The sequence below is a fragment of the Lontra canadensis genome, unplaced genomic scaffold, assembly GCF_010015895.1.
Source record: "Lontra canadensis isolate GAN:19392208 unplaced genomic scaffold, GSC_riverotter_1.0 scaffold84, whole genome shotgun sequence".
Taxonomy (NCBI): Eukaryota; Metazoa; Chordata; class Mammalia; order Carnivora; family Mustelidae; genus Lontra; species Lontra canadensis.
In genome coordinates, this window is record NW_022631078.1 from 3,496,771 (window position 1) to 3,515,831 (window position 19,061).

Consider the following 19,061-nt stretch of genomic DNA (forward strand, 5'->3'; position numbering starts at 1 on the left):
CGCTAGGAATTCCCATCACGCATCAGCAGCCTTGCAGTAAAGGGTTCTTCCTGTGCTAATAAGGAGAGCACCTTGAGTGCGTACCACAAGCGCGTCCCAATTTACTCAGTGTTTTCCCCTGTCTCTGTCTCACGGGATCTCACGGCCCGAGAGGAAGAAGCAACAAAAATGATGATGCCTCCCTATAAGCCAGGGAAACTGAGGCCCACGTGGGTGGAACAGTGACTTGGCCTGGGACCCTAAGCCACACATGCCACTTTGATATTTTGCCTTGCTTGCTTGCTTGCTTGCTTCTTCTTTCTTTCTTCTTATACATCACCACCCACCTCTTCCTACTCATACACACACAGGTTTATTTTATAGGTAAGAATCGTTCCCAGGAAGAACAGAGCCTCATTGAAATCTGGGTCCCAGAACTGCTTTAAGCTGGCCAGCTCTGGTGGTCCCCCACCCCTGCAGCCAGATTCGGTCATCTGAGGCGTCCACCCTTCCCAGCCAGGTGCATCCTGATCTCCCCCTCAAGTCTGGGCTGGGATGAGTCTACGTCCGGGGTAAAATAGTAGACACAGGTTTGCCGCTGGGGCCTCCAGAGTACTCCCGACCAAGCAGCCTCGCCTGAGCTCGGGAGTTGGGTTGCTCTCTGTCCACCGCCCTTTCTGCTGGGGGGAAGTGGGGGCCAGCTCCCCGAGAGCAGGATCTCCCCAGCCACGCAGCCAGGGTGGCTCTGAGCCTCACCTGAGCCTTCCCCCTGCTTTCTGCCCTTTCTGAAGCCGGCAGGCCCGAGCCAGTCGTTTTGGTATAAAAGACCAAGCAGGTGACCAGGACGGCCAGGGAAAATCTCTAAGTCACACACCAGCAAGGACCACTGACACCTGGCTGCCTGCAGAGAGGCTCCCCGTGGCAGTTCTTTCCGGGAGGGCTGGCCCGGGGCCCAGGTCCAGACATCCGCATTCTGCAGGGGCACACATAGCGGATCAGATGAACTAATTACTCGTCAGAGCAGAGAAAGGACAGGTAGGGACTGCGGCGGTGGGGGACCGACGATGAGGAAGGGGACAGTGAATGAGGAGACTGGGTTCTTTAGAAAATAGCACTAGGGACGGTGAGCCATGCAGGGCACGACTCCAGGGCCCTTCCCTCTCCGGCAGAGATCGGCACCACATATGGAAGCGTACCCAGCGCTGGCCTGGCTGCCCGCTCGCCCCCAGCTCCGCTCCGTCCTCCAGCAGAGGGGCATGGCTCACGGCTCTAGAACACCACACCTTCCCGAGGCCGGACTCCGCATTAGAACGTTCCACCCCACAGACAGCACGCTCAGAAACACAAGCAACATTTAAAAGAGGCTCCCTAACAAAGGTGAGCGAATGCAGCTATGAGATTCATGAGGAGTGGGGCGAATGAGAACTAGAGACCACCAGGCTCCTCTTCAAAGCAAAACCTTCCAAGACTCCTTCCTCTTTCCTTTCTGCACCTGACTACAGGAGAAAGTGCTTTTTAATAAAGACCAAAATCTTAAAAAAAAAAAAAAAAAAGAGTTGCAAGGAGCTGAGTCACAGAAGCTTTTTGGGGTAAAAAGTATAACCTTGCCCAGAATTTGAGGGAAAAACAAAGAACACAGAGGACACAGAATGGCCAAGGCCCGACTTCAGCGACCACCGCCTTACTAATATCTTCTCAACCCCAGCCCTCCCTAGAGCTGTCCGCAGACCCCAGAGAGGTTGTGAGGCCTGGTGCCGGACACAGCCCCTGAGCCAGAGCGGGGTCTGAAGGTCCCTGTTTTCCCTCACTTGGGACTCGGAATTCTGCTTCCCTGGATCTCTTTTTCTTTCCCATCTGCCGGATTCCCCGCAGAAATAAAGAGCAAGAAAGAAAAACAGGGTCCAGTGAACCTCTTGTCTCTGCACCTCCACCCAGCCTTAAGGGCCCTGCCTAGAGGTGCCTCCTGTAGGGGTCCTGGGGTCCTTCCCCCAAGGGGGACAGGTGCGCGCGCGGCCCTGGGGGCTGCCTACGGTCTGTCCGCGGACCAGGCTCATTTGCCAACCGGGGCTAGTCTCATGCAGCCCCCTGGTGCCAGAGTCCGGGCTGGGCAGGGACAGGGTTGTGCCTGCAGCCGCTCCGGTGGTGGCGGGAAGGCCCGCGAGCGCCTCCACCAGGCAGCCCCCGGGCTCGCGGCGCAGGACCTCGGGCGGGGTCCTTGCGGGGCCCGGGCGGGGCCGGTCGGCAGCGGGTCTGGGGCGTGGGGCCTGGGGCCTGCGGTCCGCATCCCGCGCAGAGCAGAGCCTGAAGTCTGAGCCTGCGGCTGGGTGTACCCGGGCCGGGCATCGGGTCCGCAGGGGGCAGGACGGAGTCCGGGGTCCGAACCGAGGTCTGGAGTCGGAGTCGGAGTCCGCGGCCGGGTCTGCGAAGGGCAGAGATCGGGGTCCAAGCCGGGGCCCCAGGCCCAAGTCCGAGTCCTGAGTCGCGCAGCGGTCCCGGGTCGAGCTCTCAGTCCGCGTGCCGGTCTGGGTCCGAGTTCCCGGCCAAGCCAGGGGCCGGGGTCTGGGGTCCGCCTCCGCGTCCAGGTCCGGGTCCGCGTCCGCGTCCGGTCCGAGCAGGGCCCGGGGTCCGCAGTCGGAGCAGGGGCCGGGGTCCGCGGCGGCGGCGGCGGCGGCGGCACGCGCCCCAATTAGCCGCAGCGGGCGGTGGGGCGGCCCCACTGAGGGCGAACAAAGGGCGCGACCCCGGGGTCAGGGAGTCGCGGGCCGGCGGCCGCCACTTGTTAGCCCGCCCTGTTTACTTTGCCGAAGTAAAGCGCACAATATATTGGCTAAAGCGGATTAGAGGGTCGCGCCCCGGAGGCCGGCGGGACCTCCCAGCCCGGCGCCTCCCGGGCCGGCCGGGCCTAGCGCGTGCAGACCCCTTCCCGCCCGCGTCCCCACCCGCAGAGGCAGCCGGGGAAACTGAGGCTGCGCCCGCCAGGCCCCGCCTGGGAGGCAGGAGCGCGGGCCGGGAGCCGGCCCAGGGCCTGGAGGGGGACTCGGCAGAAGGCCGGCGCATCCTCGCGGGTCCCTGCAGGTCTGGGCTCACCTGCGCCACGTGGCAGCCCGGCCGGGTGGCTCTGAGAACGCCCCACGGGGCCTTTTAAGCCGGCGGGGGTTGGGGGGGGCATTGCGTTATTTCCCAGACCCCTGCGTTTTAAAGATTCTGCCCTTCCCATCGCAGCTGGTCCTGGAAATTCATTTTACGGGGGAAAAAAATGACACTTGCTTCAAAGATACGGTATTTTAGATGGAAACGTGGACTGATTTTTCCACATCACAAAATCCTGTAGCATTGTAGTTAAAAAAATCCTTCCCTCCAGTTTGACACGAGATGTTCCCATGCATCTCCAGCTGTCAATCAGCAGGTGTCTTAAGATTGCAGAATAATATTTTGTGATAGGAAAGTCCTGCCAAAGTACAGCAGGGGTGGGGGAGAGTGTTTTCTTTCTTTTTTCAAAGACAAATAATGAGTATAAGTAAACCAAGGTTCCCCCCAAAGACCACAGTTTATCATCTGGCATTATGAACCCAAAATCTATATGCTTCTCCAGATAGGAACTTGAAGAACCTTTTAAACTGCCAAGCAGTAGAGGCAGAAAACATTAACCCGCAATCAAGAACAGGGTCTAACCATAGGTGGTTAGACCAAGTATGGGACCATGTATCCAAGAAGAATAAGAATGCCCTTTTTTCCCTTTCCAATGCTATTGCTGAGGGGGCAAAAATATTTCTTCTTAGGTTCACACAAAATCTGAATTGAGTTTTTTAATGCCCTGGTTGTGTAAACGTACATGTTTGGTTAGTAAACGCATGTAGTGTTTGATTAATAAGCTATCAAGGTATAAATCTTTCATAAGAAATGAATAATATTTACTTACTATACATATCTGTTGGTCTAACGAATATTTCTGCTACATACCATCTATCCACAATTACTGAAGGAGAATACGCCATTTGTCTATACTTCTACTCACAAGCCTTTAAAAATTTTTTCTTTTCTGCTTATAAAAATACCATGTGTTTAGAGAAGGGACAGCAAGGTCCAAAGCCTGAGTAATTTAAAGATAGATATTTAAGATAGAGATCATTTACGTAGTAAACATAAAATGCAAATAATTCAAATATAAAATACACAGAAAAAGGAAAATTCACCGATATGCCATTATTCAGAAGGAGCATTCTATTGCATTTCCTTCCCAACAGTAAACACGTGCATACAATTACATCATTTACCTCCATATTTACTGTATGTGAAATGTTGTATCTGTTGGTCCCCATGCCATTACAAACTCTTTGTCAACAGCATTGTAACAGGGACATGCTATTCCATTATTTTGTTACGTGATAATTTACGCCACCATCCCCCATTATTCCAAATTTCATTTCTTGCTAATATTTCTCTGCTGTAACTAACACGACCACCAGTGGCCTTGCCTGCGAAGTCTGTCTGCCATATGGGTTATGAATCGATCTCTAATGGTCCACTATTAGGGTGTTGACGGGTGCACTCTTCTAAGGGGCATTCAGGCCGACCTCGTAGGCTCCATTTGTCCCATCAGAAATGAACGTGGAAATCTTAGAATTCCCCTGGATCACAGTTACCCCAGAAAGCAAGACGGGAATCAGTTTGTCCCCCTGCCGGAGGCCTGACGGATTTGCGGGACCAGCCGAGGCACATACCAGATTGCGACACGGCCTTTGGCAATGGTGCCCTCGCGCTGAAGGGCTGGCCCATTTCTGCCTACCCAGCTGCTTGGCACGAACCCCCCACCGCGTGGTGGGTTTAAGTCAGGACCATAAAGCTGAACACCTTGGAAACATTATCTCAATAGCTCTAACGAAACTTTGTGTGTCTAAGAAGTGATTTGGCTCCAGCGGCTTTTTTTGCAGAGAATCCAGAACTCGGGCCTGCTTTTTCACCCCTTCTCCCAGCTGCTTCTGTCCTCCCGCCCCCTTGCCCTGTCCTGCACGGAGAAGGCCTAGCCCGGCTCTCCCCCATCTCCGCGGCCTGGGCCTTGCAAGGAGTCGCGTCTGGGGCCCCTGCCCCTTTCCTCCGACGCCCTGAGTCAGCCGGGGCTCTGCCATGGGGCCGTATTGGCCGTCTGTCTGGCCTGCCCTGACTTGGCTCCCAGAACGGTGGGGGACAAAGCCTAGGGGCCGTTCAGCCCGAGGTCTTCTCCCCGAACACCGAGGCCTGCATGGGGGCCTGCCTGAAGGAGGCGACCTGTGGGCCAGGGAGGAGTTGCCCCTGAAGGAGAGCAGCCTGGAGAGGACCAGAGGCCACGGCAGAGAAGTCACTGAGTTCCTCCGAAAATAGGTGCCCCCAGGAACTGACACGGTGGCAGCAAAGAAAGCCTGGAGAGAAATCCTGGAAACGTGACCAAGCTGCAGGGGGGACGAGGATGAATAATTTTTCCCTTATGGGCATTTTCCTGTATTTTCCCAGTTTCACGAGATGAGCGTATATTGCTCACAAACTCAGAAAAGGATCGTATCACTGATAACACCGTATTTATTGTAAGTCAAGCAGATCTAATTCATTACCAGAATGAAACAAATTACTGTTAAACAGGTATGAGTTTAACATAAACAGTAATAATCCCACAAGGCCGGAGAAGTGACTAAGATGATAATCACATTCACGTGGTTCCAGCACTTTGCCCTTTAGAAAAACACTTTCAAACAGAAAATGAAACTGGGCAGCTTTGCTGTGCAAATATTGGCTGCCTTATTCTAGTTCTGCAATAGCACTTGACCGTGGGCTTGGACGGACACTATTCTCCATTTAAATTTGGGAAACAGGCTTGGAGAAGCAACGAGCCCAAGGACGGGAACAGAGGCTGCGAGTCGCCCACAGCAGTTTGTCCACAGCAGTTCCCACACCTCTTGGTGCCTTCCTGTGGGGGAGACATTCTCCCTGGGGATCGCCTGTGTTTCCCGTTATTCCATATTTTTTTCCCCCATTACCGGAGGCAGTGCCAGTGGCCAGAGTGGGACTGAAATTAGTGAAGATTTTCTTGGGTTTGTTTTAAAATACTGGTATTTGCACAGTCTATGTATCCCTTGAGAGGTATAGGGCTCACTGGGACGCAGCTGGCTGAGGTGTGCGGGCGCGCCAGCGGGGCAAAGACTGTCTTTGTCATAGGAAGAGCCGAATGCCACACTGCCCCTGGGAAGGAAAAAACATGGGTAGGATGACGACTCACGTTCATGTCTATGGAACTTCTGAGGCCGGAGTCCACCCCAGAAGAACTCATGATGCCCATGTGGGAACATGCATTTTGTTGTCTTATTTTTTAAAAGGAGGCCCCTTCCGGCCCCTTGATAACAACGGATGGGAACAGACCTACGAATCCAATGTATTTGATCTTAAGTCTCTTTCTTTCACAGCAAGTGAAAAGGCGAACCACCAGCATGCTGTCTTCTACTCTAAGAGGCAATTGCTAAATTTGGATTGGGGGGGGGATTGTACTCCAGCTTGAAAATCCAATGGCTCTCGGAAAGCAAGTAAGATACACCCCTCTTTATGCCAAAATCATCTTAACTGGTTACAAATAAATCAGAACAAAATGATGTGAGCAGAACATATGCCTTCTGTCTCTTGTCTTTGGGAGGCAGCGTGGGACGAGCGGTGGCCTGTGGACCCGGGAGCCGTCCGGAGAGTGGCACATGGTGGTTTTGAACACAGAGGTGTCCTCAAATCTGGGCTTTTTACATTCCGAGGACACCTCCAGTTTCAGACGAAGATTAAATTATTTAAAACAAATAATTATCATGTGTAATCAGCAGGTAAGATCAATGAATTGGAGACATTTATTTCCTCCCTGGAAGACATCTGGCACTTGGGATTTTTAAGCTGCAAGTAGATGGGCACATTTTCCCAAGACCCTTTATTTTCACTTCTCCTCACACAGGGCACAGCAAACCATCCCTGCCTTCTAAAATAAAAACACATGCAGGGGCACCTGGGTGGCTCAGTCGGTTAAGCCTCTGCCTTCGGCTCGGGTCATGATCCTAGGGTCCTAAGATGGAGCCCCACATCAGGCTCTCTACTCAGCGGGGAGCCTAATCCCCCCACCCCATGCCTACCTCTCTGCTTGTGATCTCTGTCTGTCATATAAATAAATAAAATACTAAAAAAAAATAAAAACACATGCTGCTTTAATTTAGCAAAGAAAATCCAACACGCAGAATCTCTGCACAGATAATTTTTAATTAAAAAGAGAGAGACTGCTCGCCGTGCCCTCTACCTCTGGGACAGCAGTTACCTTCTCCACGTGTTAATAATTTAACTGTCAAATCACAACAAACAGCTAATTCCATCTTGGAGCCTCGAAGACTGCAACCCAGGAGGGAGATTTCGGTCATTACCACTGAGGCACAAAGGCTGACAGAAGTCCTCCTTCCCGAGGGCCCCCAGACAGGGCTGGGACATGACTAATTTATTTTCTCTTATCCATCATCTATGCACCAGATTAAAATATTTATATCAGTCTGTTCACTTTAAGATGTGCAGAGCCGGCGTCAGCTTCTGAGCCACTCCTTGGGTGTTCAGTTTTGGCTTTTCATTGTTTCCAGCGATGCACGGCCCTTCATGGGGAGCACTCTCAAAGGCTGGTGGGATCTTTGAGTGGGGACCGGCACGTACGGCTACGTACCTTGGGCACAAACCTCTCCCCCGTGCTGCCCAAATGCCGCCTAGCCACGGTGACGGGGCTGTGCCGACACATCTCTCCCAAGAGATGCCGGTGAAATCATGCAGGCCTGAACCCTGCTTCGAGAAGGAGCTTGCCTCTGGCCGGGCTGGCTGATGGAAACCAGACCTTAGTCAGGATGCCCCAGCCGGGCAGCCAGGTAGACAACGGGGAGCAGAGGGTTAATCAGGGAGTCGGGAGGGGTGCAAACAAAAGGCCACGGGCAGAGATGGGAAACCAGCAGGGGAAACCAGGCTGCAGGGCCCAGCCCAGCCAGGCACAGACACAGGGAGCTCTGTGTGCCTGCCCGCTGCCCGGCACTGTGACTAACCGCCCCACTATTGTACCCTGAAGCCAGCCCTTTGTACCGTCCCCCTGGTGTCTGGGAGCACGGCTGGCCGAAGAAAACCTTTCCAGCAGTCCCCCCTCATCCTGGAAGCTTGCAGCCCTAATGCCCATTCTTTCAGCTCTCGGGGATACTGGGGGCCTGACTCGGCCCCTTGACCCGGGCCAAGAAGGGCCACCAGTAAAAAAAAAGAAGCAGCAGAAAAACCAGTCTCCCCAACTCTGGGATGGGGGGGGCATGGGGCCCTGCTAAACCTGCATTGCCCTACAGCAGTCCTGCACTGTAATGCCATGTGGGGTCACTGAGCCTCTGCAACCCAGGGAGCCCGTCCGCACGGAGACGCTTGTGAGGATGACAATGTGGAGTTCAAAGACTCGGGATCCAGAAAAAAGGGGAAAAAACCTCATTGATAATTTCATATTAATTCTACACTGAAATGTACAACTTTGGGATATATATTCGATGAAATAAATTTTATTTTTAGAGGGAATTTCACCTGCTGGTTTCCACTTTTTAAAAAAATGCGGCTGTTCAAACACGTCAAAGTCCGTGTCTACTGCACGGAGCTGGGCGAGGCCGGGAAGGGGCCTCAAAGCCTGCTCCCCACAGGGAGACAATGGCAGGGAGATAGCACTGTGGCTCCCGGCCCAGCGACCAGCCTACACCCGGAGACCAGCCGGACCCGGCTCTCGTGGCCACATCTGGCCTCAGCCTTGTGTTCACCGGTCTCCAGAAGTGAGTCTCGCACATTCATGCGCCCGAGAATCCTTTATAAACACTCACATGTGCGTAGAAACACGCACACACTCCAAGGCCCCGGATCCTCTTCACAGCTGTCTGTGTGGACCTGGTGCCCGATGGCCCCCAGAGACCCCCCTGGAGCCAGACATGTGACCTGTGTCCCGGGACAGACTGGACCCACCGAGGGCACCTTTATGACTTTCACGGGCCCTAACACCTTTGCTTTCATGGCCCCTTCCTCCGTACATATGAAACAGGATATTTGATGACTGCCTTGGTATAAAGACGAATATGATCCAGGCTGAATTCTCCTTCATTATATATTCATTATTATTATAGTTATTGTTTTCTCCTGATTTTAAAAAACGTTAAAATTAAAACATGTTCATGGGCCCTCGGCGGGCACGGTGCCTCCCGGAACCCCCATCCCACCACACTCCTGCGACCGGTCGCGCCTAGCATCCTCACTCTCCTTCTGCACTGGGTGCTGGCAGTGCGGCACTGTGAGGCACCTCCCTCACCCTAGAATCCCTTCCTCAAGTCCTGCCCAGAATGGACAGTGTGTGAAGTCCCCACCCGACGCCAGAAAACTTTCCATATTGTTTTTTAAACACAAAAGTTGGTCATGAGACCGGTCCAGGATCCCAGAATGGCTGAAGGCCCCAAGTCAGGGAAAAACCAAGACACGATGCCCCCGGCGCTGTGCAGGGGCACCCCCGCTCAACACCAAGAGACAAAGCCATTTAGCCACCAAGCCCAAGTGAGGGCAGCATCGGAGGCCCCTGGGCCTGCCCGCGCGGCCCACCACGTGCCCCATGGCCTCCAGCCCTCACACCGGAGCAGCACCGCAGCCTGGGGCCCAGCTGCTGGCCGGGGATGCCCAGGCGGCCTGTCTTTCCAGCGTCTCCCAGAAAACGGCGCGGGGCGCCCTCCCATTCCGCCCTCCCTCGAGGCCCCAGTGCAAGGAGGGCCCGGGTGCAGGAGATGGTTAAAAGTCTGCATCCTTTTTGCATCCGCCTCCAGAGGAAGCGCTGCTTTTTTTTTTTTTTTTTTTTTTCCCTCCCAACCAGGAGGAGGGGGAGAAAAAAGCTGAGAGCAGCAATTCGCAGGCCTTGGGATGTTTTTCTCCTTGACAGCCCCGGGCCCCGCCTCGCGCACGCGGCCTTCCTCCGCCACGGCCACGGCCGGCCCGGCCCGTGCACACGCCGGCCTCCCCGCCGAGCCGGCCCGCAGGGAGGGAGAGAGGAGGGAGGAGGCCGGGGCAGCGGCGGCGTCGCCTGGCACTGCCCGGCTTTGTGCCACCCCGCCACTCCCCCCCCCGCCGCTCTCCAGCCCCCCCCACCCCCCCCTGCGGTCCACTCGGACCCGCCGCCCAGTGCCCACCCTGCGTCCACCCGGGGTGCCCTCACCTTCCGGGGGCCTGGGTCCGGCTCGCGCCCGGGGCGCCCGGCCACGTCCTCGGCGCCGCCTCCGCTCGCCCCACCCCGCTGCCCGCGCTCGGCGGCGAGCCTGGCACGGGGCCAGCGGCTGGGAGCCCGGCCCGGGCAGGGGAACCTTCCGGCGAGGGTGTGTGCGGGGAGGGGTGCGGGCCACGGCGGTGCCCGCGGAGGGAGAGGCCCAGATGCCCGGCGGCCCCCCGCCCCCGCCCCCGGCCCCTCTCCCGAGGCCCATAAAGGCACAGACAACACGGGCGGTTTAGTCAAAACAGTCATGTGCGGGAGCCGGCGAACAAACAAAAGCCCTTATTTATTTATTTAGTTCACACACTCAGATAAGGAGACGCCTTTTGTGAGCATAATTTCACACACCCCAGACAGGAGGCGATGCCGCGATGTGCCCCGCGCCCGGGGCCGGACAGCCCGCCTGGCCTCGGGAGCAATTGCATCCCGGGGCCTGGGCATTTCCATATTTAAATCGGGCAGCAGCGTATGATTAATTAAGAAGGAAAAAGGCAAAAAGGAAGAAAAGCCGTGGGGGTGGAGAGCCGGACATTCTGGGCAGCTCCGTGTGCCAAGGTGCCAGCGGCAGCTTAACCCCTCCCATGCCAGGCCCAGGCCCCTGGTGGGACTGGCTCCAGCAGGCGGCCTGGAGGGAGGGAAGGCTGCCCCTGCCCTCCGTGCACTCCTGGCCTTGGGGTGCACACCCGGGCCTGCCTTTGTATCTAGAGGGCTACCCCAGCTTCATACGCTGCCCTGGGAACATTCCCTTCCTTCTGTTCTTATTCAGAGCAGCTCTGCGTTGCTCGGGTCAACACCTTGTGAGGCATCTGGCAGGCCCTTGCTAGGACCAGGGAGAGCTGCAGCCCTCCCGGCCAGGACAGGACATCTTTTGCCATCCAGACCTTTACCCTACCCACACTCACGCTGCAATGAGGCCCTTCCGCCAGGGGAGGCTCCCAGATCCCCCACGCTCACACAAGTGCCCCCTTTGCTAAGGGGCTGCCCTGAGGCCTTTCCGTCCATGAGAGCAGCCTGCCTGTTCTGGGAAAGGGACAAGAAGGCCCACCACCCTTCCGGAAAGAATCAAGGGCTGGGGTTCCGTGAGAGCCAGGGAAGTCTGTATTCCTAGAGGCAGACCCTGAGGAGCCCTGGATTTAGGGTCTAGCCATTACTGAGGGTCAGCCCTGCCTCTTGGCAGCTGTAGGGCCTTAAGCAACTTATCTAGCCACTCCGGGTCTCAGTTTGCCCGCCTGTAAAATAGGGATAATAGTGCCCACTCTTCCTGCCAATCCTGTGGGTTGGGGTGAGGAAACGAAGCTCCTGATTGAGCAGAGGACCTGCCTGAGCTCCCAGAACCTTTGTCCTTGCCATAGGCGAAGGGTACGGCCAGTAGGACCTCTGGCAGGAATCTGGCTCAACCCAGAACAGTCCGAACCCAGGTTGCAGGGGGAGATGAAGTTAAGGGCCTAGAGCTGGGACAGCATCGTGGATTATCCATTTGGGTCCAATCTAATGACATAAACCCTTAAAAATGGAGACCCTGGCCCAGCTGGGGTCAGAGAAAGAGATACAATGTCTTTCTTTGAAGATGGAGGAAGGGACTAGAAGCCAAGGAAAGTGGGTGCCTCTAGAAGCTGGAAAAGGCCAAGAAAAGGATTCTCTCCGGGAGCCTCGTGATGGAACTAGCCCTACCAACCCCTTGACTTTAGCCCCTCGAGTCATTTCAGACTTCAGACTTCCAGCCTCCACCACTGCAGGATAATGAACTTGAAACCTGTGAGGCATCCCATCAGGGGACTTTCTTATGGCAGCAGGAGACTAACACACCACCTTCCTTCCGCCCCCACACGTCCAGATGCTTCTGACGGAGATTGGGGGTGTGGCCTGCCTACTAGTCACTCCACACACGTGGCTCATCAGCGGTGGGGTGTGCTGGGCTGCAGCTAGGACACCTCATCCCTGCCCTCAGGAGGCTTCCGTCCAGGGACCAGATGCCCTGCGGAGCCCTCCTGTCCTAAGGGGGCTCAAACCTCACCTCCTGGCTTCTGCTCTCCCTCCCCGTCCTCCTCCTCCCCTCCCCCACCTCCTCCTCTTCCTGCTTCTCCACACCACCGTTGACTGAGCGTTGCCCAAGAGTGGGCGCCATGCGAAGCAAGATCTATTCCGTCCCCAGCCTTCAGGCTTCGTGACTGAGGCAGCCCAGACCCCGAAATCCTGTCTACAGTTCGGGGCGGGGAGGGGCCATCTTCTGCTTCGTTACCATCCGTCCTTGGGCCAGTGTCTCCCGTCACTGGGCCCGGGGTCTTCATCTGTAAAGGGGGCCTATTCCAGCCCCTCACGGGGTGGCCGTGAAGGCGACCAGTTGTTGCTGCATGTGCCCGGGGGGCTCAGCACTGCCCAGGCAAGTCAGCTGCGGGATGACTGGGTTCTCTCTAAAAAGAACAACTAAGATGCCAGGCAGGGCTGTCCCCTCAGTAGTGCCACCACGAGGGGGATGGCGGCTCGGGCCCTGGCCAAGGTGGAATTTCAGAGACACCCCAAGAGGCTTCTGGAAACTTCTGGAAACACTCCAGATTTGTGCACACATGCATTCCTCAAAGCTGTGTATAACAGAGAGCAGGGAATCACCTGTGTCCAATGACGGGGGATTGTTAAAAAACTGTGTTCATGAAACATTAGCCATTAAAAATCGACCGGCAGAACAGCAGCATCTGACTTAGGAAGAGGCAGTGAAAAAATGTTTGGTAAAACAAACAGAAGATAAAACCATATGTATTCTAATAAGAAGCTCAGGTGGCGATTTTGTTTCAAAACACCGAAGTTCGAAGATGGGCAAAGTGCTCCCACTGGCTATCTCTGGTGGTTTCACGGGTGATTGGGAATATTTCTCTTCTTTTGTGAGGACTGGAAGTGTTCTAGAATTAGCATGTAACCCCAGTGACGGAAGAGACCCAGTGCAGGAGGGGAGTCCTGCTCCCTCGAGGGGGCTGCCCGTGAGTCCCCTTGGGCCTCGGCACCCAGCTTAGGTACATGCCGGGTGCTCGACCAGCTTTGTGGGTTTGTGACCTGTCTGCCACAAAGAGCCCACGCTCAGGAAGGCCCCGTGCTCAGAGGGGCCCACACTTAGCTTAATCCTCTGTGGTCACCATCTTGAAACTCTTCCTTGTTTTGAATAAGGATCCGGCATTTTAATTCTGCCCCATGCTCCGCAAATTATGCAGCCCGTCCTGCCAAAGGAACCCAAGGCCTCTGGATGCCTCGACTTTGCTCTCCAGTTTCCTGAGTGAGGCGGCCAGCCTTTTGTACCATGTTTGCTTAATTTCCCACTCAGCGACTCCTTGTCTTCTCCTTGCTACATAGGCCACTGGCAAAAGTGGGAAACACGCGTCCGTCCCTTGCAGTGCTTCTTCTGGAGACTAAAATCAACACCTCGCCAATTTTTTTAGGGCCTTCTTACCAGGTGAGTATTTTCCCCGGTAAAACCAGGTTCCTCAGACCCTGGTCCTGACAGTAAAGTTTCAGGGGTACCTACAAGAAACACCACCAGGGAGGTGGTGAGCTGCTCATCTCTGGGGGCATTCAACAAAGGCTGCAAGGCCACCAGCAGGAGCATTGTGCACGAAACACCTTCCCTGGATGGGAGTTAGCCCAGAGAACCTCCCCCGGGTGCTAAGACTGCACGGGGCAGCCAGCAGCTTCTCCAGGTACAGCCTGTGTCAGACCTGCCTCGTGATCCCCAGTGCTCAGCACAGGGCTGTAGGCACAGGGTGCGAGGGAAGCTGAAGACAGGGGACATGAGGTCAGTCTCCCAGCGCCTCCACGCAGCATGAAGCAGTGCTGGGGTTCGGGTGCAGGCCTGGCTCTCTGTATCCGGCCCTTCTGGGCAGCAACAGACCCAGGTTTTAATACCTGGAGGTTGCTCTACCACCTGGGACAGGAAGAAAGTTCAAGTTCAAGTTCGCTTTCCGCATCCTGCCCTGCGTGGCTTTGTTGCACAGCACACTTTGCGGGCACCGCCTGAGTGGGCACAGAGGCTCCTCAGAGGATTTGGAGACGGCGTAGTTCTATTACCTGGTTTAAGGGGAGATTTTAACTCCAAATCAGCTCAGTTAACCAGGTCTGGTCTGAAAGAGGCAAGCCGGCCCCCATTGTCCGGGGCACTCAGGCCTCGACTTCCCTGAGATGTGGGCTAAGTGGGGCGCGGACTGACTCTCCCACCTGCTCTCCAGATCCATGGGGCTTCGTCCTCAGAGATGGGCTGGGGCTGGGGCACTGGGAATCCTTCTTCCATGTAGCACTAACTAGCTCAGGTGTTCGAGGGGTTGCAGAGTGGGGTCTGCAGGCTGGGTTCAACCCAAGATATGTGATATTTTCCAATTTTGGACATTCCATGCGCAAATATGGACTTCCTTCTCCCCAAAAGTCTGAGGCTCTGGCACCAGAGTCCTTGACCCTCTTGGCAGCAACTGGCAGGCCTGGGGTCTCTGGTCCCCCCCCCCTCCCCCGCCCCGTGCCTGATAATTCTTCACAGTGCCCCACCTGGTCTTCCTGAACCCTGCAGGCTGCCCATCCGAGGCCGCTGCTGGAACGTCCAGGGCACTGAGGGCGGCGACCTGCCCAATCCCAGCTGGCCCGGGCCTTCTCACTCCTGCATGAGCCCTCTACCCACGGCCCCTGCAGCCTCCCACTGAGGACTTCGGGCTCTTGGAGCCCTGGGAATGGAGATGAGGTTAACAGTGGTCTCTAGAAGGTTAGGGACCAGGCCACTGCCTAGAGCAAAGCCACGCAGGCAGTCCCTGCTATGTCTGCGGAGCTCTGAGTCAAACTCCAGGCCCAGACCCAGGGAAGAACTCTTGACATTTTCAAGCTCTGCTTCCCTATCCTGAAGGTGCCCCTCAGGGATCAGGACACTCACAGGCCCGTCTGCAGCAAAAGGACAGATGTGGAGGAATGGGCTGGAGGGGCTGCTGGAACTGGGCTTGTGGGCAGAGGCCATGGGGTGGAGGAGACACCAGAGACAAGGTCGCACGGGGCCAGACTCCCTCTCTTACACAGGCCCTGAGCATAGCTGCTACGTTTCAAACCCGCCACGGGCCATGGTGGATACCCAGGCACAAGGAGCCCAGGGCAGAGCTGATAGGGAGGTTGTGGCTGGGGGTCCCGTTCAGGGGGAGGGGTCACACAGGAGAGAGCAGGGCCGCTGCTCAGGCCACTGGAGTGGATCAGGAGCAGTACCCCCCGGGGAGCCCCCAGGACCCACTCCTGTGGCAGGGCCTGCCTCTCCCCGAACGAACGGCTGCGGGTCCCTCTTCTTGGCAGGCCCTCATGGGAGTGTGGAGCCCCTGGGCAGGCCCCGCCTGCGTTCACACCTGAGAGGTTGACTGGATCCCTGACCCCCCCGCCCCCACCTTTCTTCTCTCCTCCTGGGGGGGAGGGAGCACGCTAGAAAGCAAAGGAGAGAAGAAAGCCAGAGTGGTCTTCTTTCCCCTTTAAGAGTCGGGATGGCCGCCGCCCAGACCCAGCAGCCGGGGGAGGGAACATGTCGGGAAAGATTCCTTCCGAACTTCCCGAGGCCTTGTTGGGGAGGATGCCGGGAGGGCACACCTCGTGGGGCCTCGGAGGGCCACGGCTCCCGGTGCGCTCCTACGGCAGCCGCGGCGGCGCCCCCTCCCCGACGGAGACCCGGGCCCCGGCCCCCTGCCTCTCCGGGTCCCTGGACCCCGGCCGGGACCCTGATCCCCGCGGCCGCGCTCTCGGACCCCGGCCGGCCGGCCGCAGCGCGCCTCGGGGGAGGGGGGTGGGGGCGGGAGAGCGGGCGTGCTTACCAGGTCATCCCGGGGAGCCCCCGCGGTCAAGTTCACGTCCGGCCCTTGGACTCTCCGAGGTTTCCGCGCGGCCAAGCGGAACGAGGCCGCGACAGGCGGCGCCCCCGGTCACCGACGAGCCGGGCCTTTGGGGCGCCGCTGTCACCCTGGCCTTGCGACCCCAACTTTCTGCCTAGTCGCGGAGCTGGAAGTTTCCGGGCTTTGCGGATGCTGGGCTCGGTTTCAGCAGCCGACGTCTGAGCTTGGCAACAAAGAGGGAAAGCAGGCCCGGAGAGGGGAGGAAAGAAAGAAAAACGGTGGAGAGGGGGCTGGCTACTTAGAAATCCCACAACCTGAAATTCCGCCCAGTAGTTGTTTGGGGTTGCTTTTTCTTTAGGGGTAAACACCCACCCCTCAACTCTGGAGGGGGCTCCTCTACCCTCCCTGGTCCCACTGCTATAACCGGCTCCAAAGCGCCTTGGGCAAATCCGGGGAGAGGCAGGCCGGTGGAGAGACAGGCCCAGCATGCTTCCTGGAAGGGAGTGTCACTAGGAGGCTGTCCCCAGGGTATCAGCAAGCCCCTGAGCACTGTCTCATCTTGTCCCCTCAGCAGAGGGCTTGGGTCAATCACCATGTGTTTCTGTCCTGAAAATGGAGGGACAGTTGGGACCCGTGGCGTCCAGGAGAGGACCTGGGAGAGGCCCGCCTGCTCCCACTCGGCATCGGGAGTGCATGTGGGACCCTGTCCCCACAGGCAGGTGTTTCTTGTGCAAGGCCTTGAGCTGACCTGGGAGCTCCCCCCTGCTCTTCTCAGCAACTTCTTGGCTGTTGCCCTCCATTTTCTGCCTTCTTGCTCTGCGTGGCTTGGAACCGTCCCAGGCAGGGTCCTGGGGACCCATCTGGGCCGGGGGAGGCAGCTGAGTGGCCCTATGCATGGGAGCCTGTGTACTGACGAAGCCCACTCCCTTCGAGGGCCCTGTGAGCGCTGGAACAGAAGCTGAGGGGCACAGAGCAGCTGCCAATCTGCCTTGGGATGTCCCTGTAGCTGCCCAGCTTACCGTTTGTCCGTCCCTCCTTGCAAGACATGCTTATGGAGAAAATATTCTGTCACGGGCCTGCTACTCCAGAGTGCTATGGAAAGCTGGGAGAAGTGGGGTGGATTGTTTGTTAAAGAAAAATGAGCAAGGGGTCTGTAGAGAGCAGGGTCGGGGGAGGAGTATGCTGTCTGTGGTCCTGTGAAAGTGGACGGGGCCTCACAGGGCTGAGCCTCTCTGTTAAGCGGCTATCTTCCCTTCCAAGGACTTCTCCATCGTGACCCTTGCTGTAGTTGATCCTGCATTTTCACACACTGTTCATAGCAGGGGCTGCAGCCATCGAGGCACCCAGTGCTGCTGTCCACCCACCTGGAAACTGCCAGAACCCGACATGGGGCTGAGGATACGGGCGTGGTGAAAGCGGCATATTGTGCGTGGGGCTGGCTGGAGTGGCGTTGTGGAGCCTGTCTTCAGAGCCACAGATCGTCCTCAACTGACATGCATAGGTGGCCAGTCTGTCCCTAGTACCCTCAGGCCTCATCTGGGGGTGGGCGGGGGGTGGAATCCACCTGCCAGTGAAGCCGGAGATCCTTTCCCAAAGCAGGTGCAGTGGAGTTTCTCATTGTGTCTTTGCTGGAGCAAGCATGACCATTGGTCTGAACTCATTTCTCTCCAAGACCTAGGCTGGCCAGCCACGCAGCAAAGCCTCCAGCAAATGACTCCAGCAAAGCCACGGAAATTCTATCAAGGCTCCGGGGCAGGGTGGGATGTTTCACAAGAACAGGCAGTAGGTATCCTTTGCTTTACAGGAAAACTCCTTGTGCAGGGGCCCAGCTCTTCCCCCTGGGTGGTGGGGAGGGGGGGGCTCTCTCCTGGAGTTGTCCCTGGTATCCCTTGTCCCTCTCTTCTCCTTACTTTGTATTTCCGGGACTGGAAAATGCATCAGGAACTACGTATCTTCCTGAAGCTCGAAGGCATTTGTCTGGTGCTCGCTTTGGCCCCAGAGCGGATGTCCCTGTAGCTCCATTGAAACCTGTCCAGACCTTGTTGGGGCAGGCTTTGGGGGCCTGTGGACGGTGCAGGTACTCTAGGCCTGGTGCTCCATAGTCCTCATCGTAAAATTCGGAATCCTTTTTGAATAAGGGGCCCCAAGGTTCCTGGGCTCTGAACATGATGGAGCTGATCCTTAGTTTGGCCGCTTGTGGACAGTGTTAGAAAGTAAACAAAACGAATACAGAAACAAAAACAAAACTAACTGACTTTTATATTTCTTTCACTAAATCCTGTTTACAGAAGTCATTCCAGATTCTCTGTAAACAGGACAAAAATGTTCTCATCCAAGATCATTGTATTTAGGAAAAACGTTCACCTTGAAGAGACAGGAAGCCATTAGGGAAAGAGTACAGTTCTGAGAATCAGAATCATCCCCTTTCGCCCCCAGCCTCTCCGGCAGGGCCTCGGTCCCTTGGGCTCGGGGGGCGGACAGCTCCCACCTGCAGGCAGTTCTGAGGAGCCAGGATGATGGGAGAGGGTAGCAGGAGATCAGGTACGTAGCAGGTACTGGAGCCAAAGTGTCCTTGATCGTCATGGTTATCTGATGGGAAGGCTCAGGGGCAGTCCCACCGCTTTTAATATAATCATATTCTACCTCCTTTATTTCTTCTTCTTTTTTTTTTAATATTTTATTTATTTATTTGACAGATAGAGATCACAAGTAGGCAGAGAGGCAGGCAGAGAGGAGAAAGGGAAACAGGCTCCCTGCTGAGCACAGAGCCCGATGCGGGGCTCGATCCCAGGACCCTGAGATCATGACCTGAGCTGAAGGCAGAGGCTTTAACCCACTGAGCCACCCAGGCGCCCCTCCTTTATTTCTTCTTGTTATAAAAGTAATACAACTGTAGGGGCCCCTGGCTGGCTCAGTCGGTGGAGCATGAGACTCTTAATCTCGGGGTTGTGAGTTCGAGCCCCAAGTCAGGTGTAGAG

At 56.3% G+C, this 19,061-nt stretch overlaps 1 protein-coding gene across 1 annotated transcript; it reads right to left on the bottom strand.

Moving 5' to 3' along the window:
• Nucleotides 1-1,916: 1,916 nt before the first annotated feature.
• On the bottom strand, nt 1,917-3,148 carry LOC116882512 (proline-rich protein HaeIII subfamily 1-like). Its single transcript, XM_032882986.1, has 2 exons — nt 3,067-3,148; nt 1,917-2,695 (listed from the first exon to the last, which is right to left on the bottom strand). Exons 1-2 carry the CDS (start codon nt 3,146-3,148, stop codon nt 1,917-1,919), a joined length of 861 nt encoding a protein of 286 aa, XP_032738877.1.
• Nucleotides 3,149-19,061: the final 15,913 nt, after the last annotated feature.

Coding starts and splice junctions, on each gene's coding strand:
- LOC116882512 (XM_032882986.1), bottom strand. CDS start 3,148: ATGCCCCCCCCAACCCCCGCCGGCTTAAAAGGCCCCGTGGGGCGTTCT. Junction 2,696..3,066: donor CGGGCTGCCACGTGGCGCAG/GTGAGCCCAGAC, acceptor GTTCGCCCTCAG/TGGGGCCGCCCCACCGCCCG.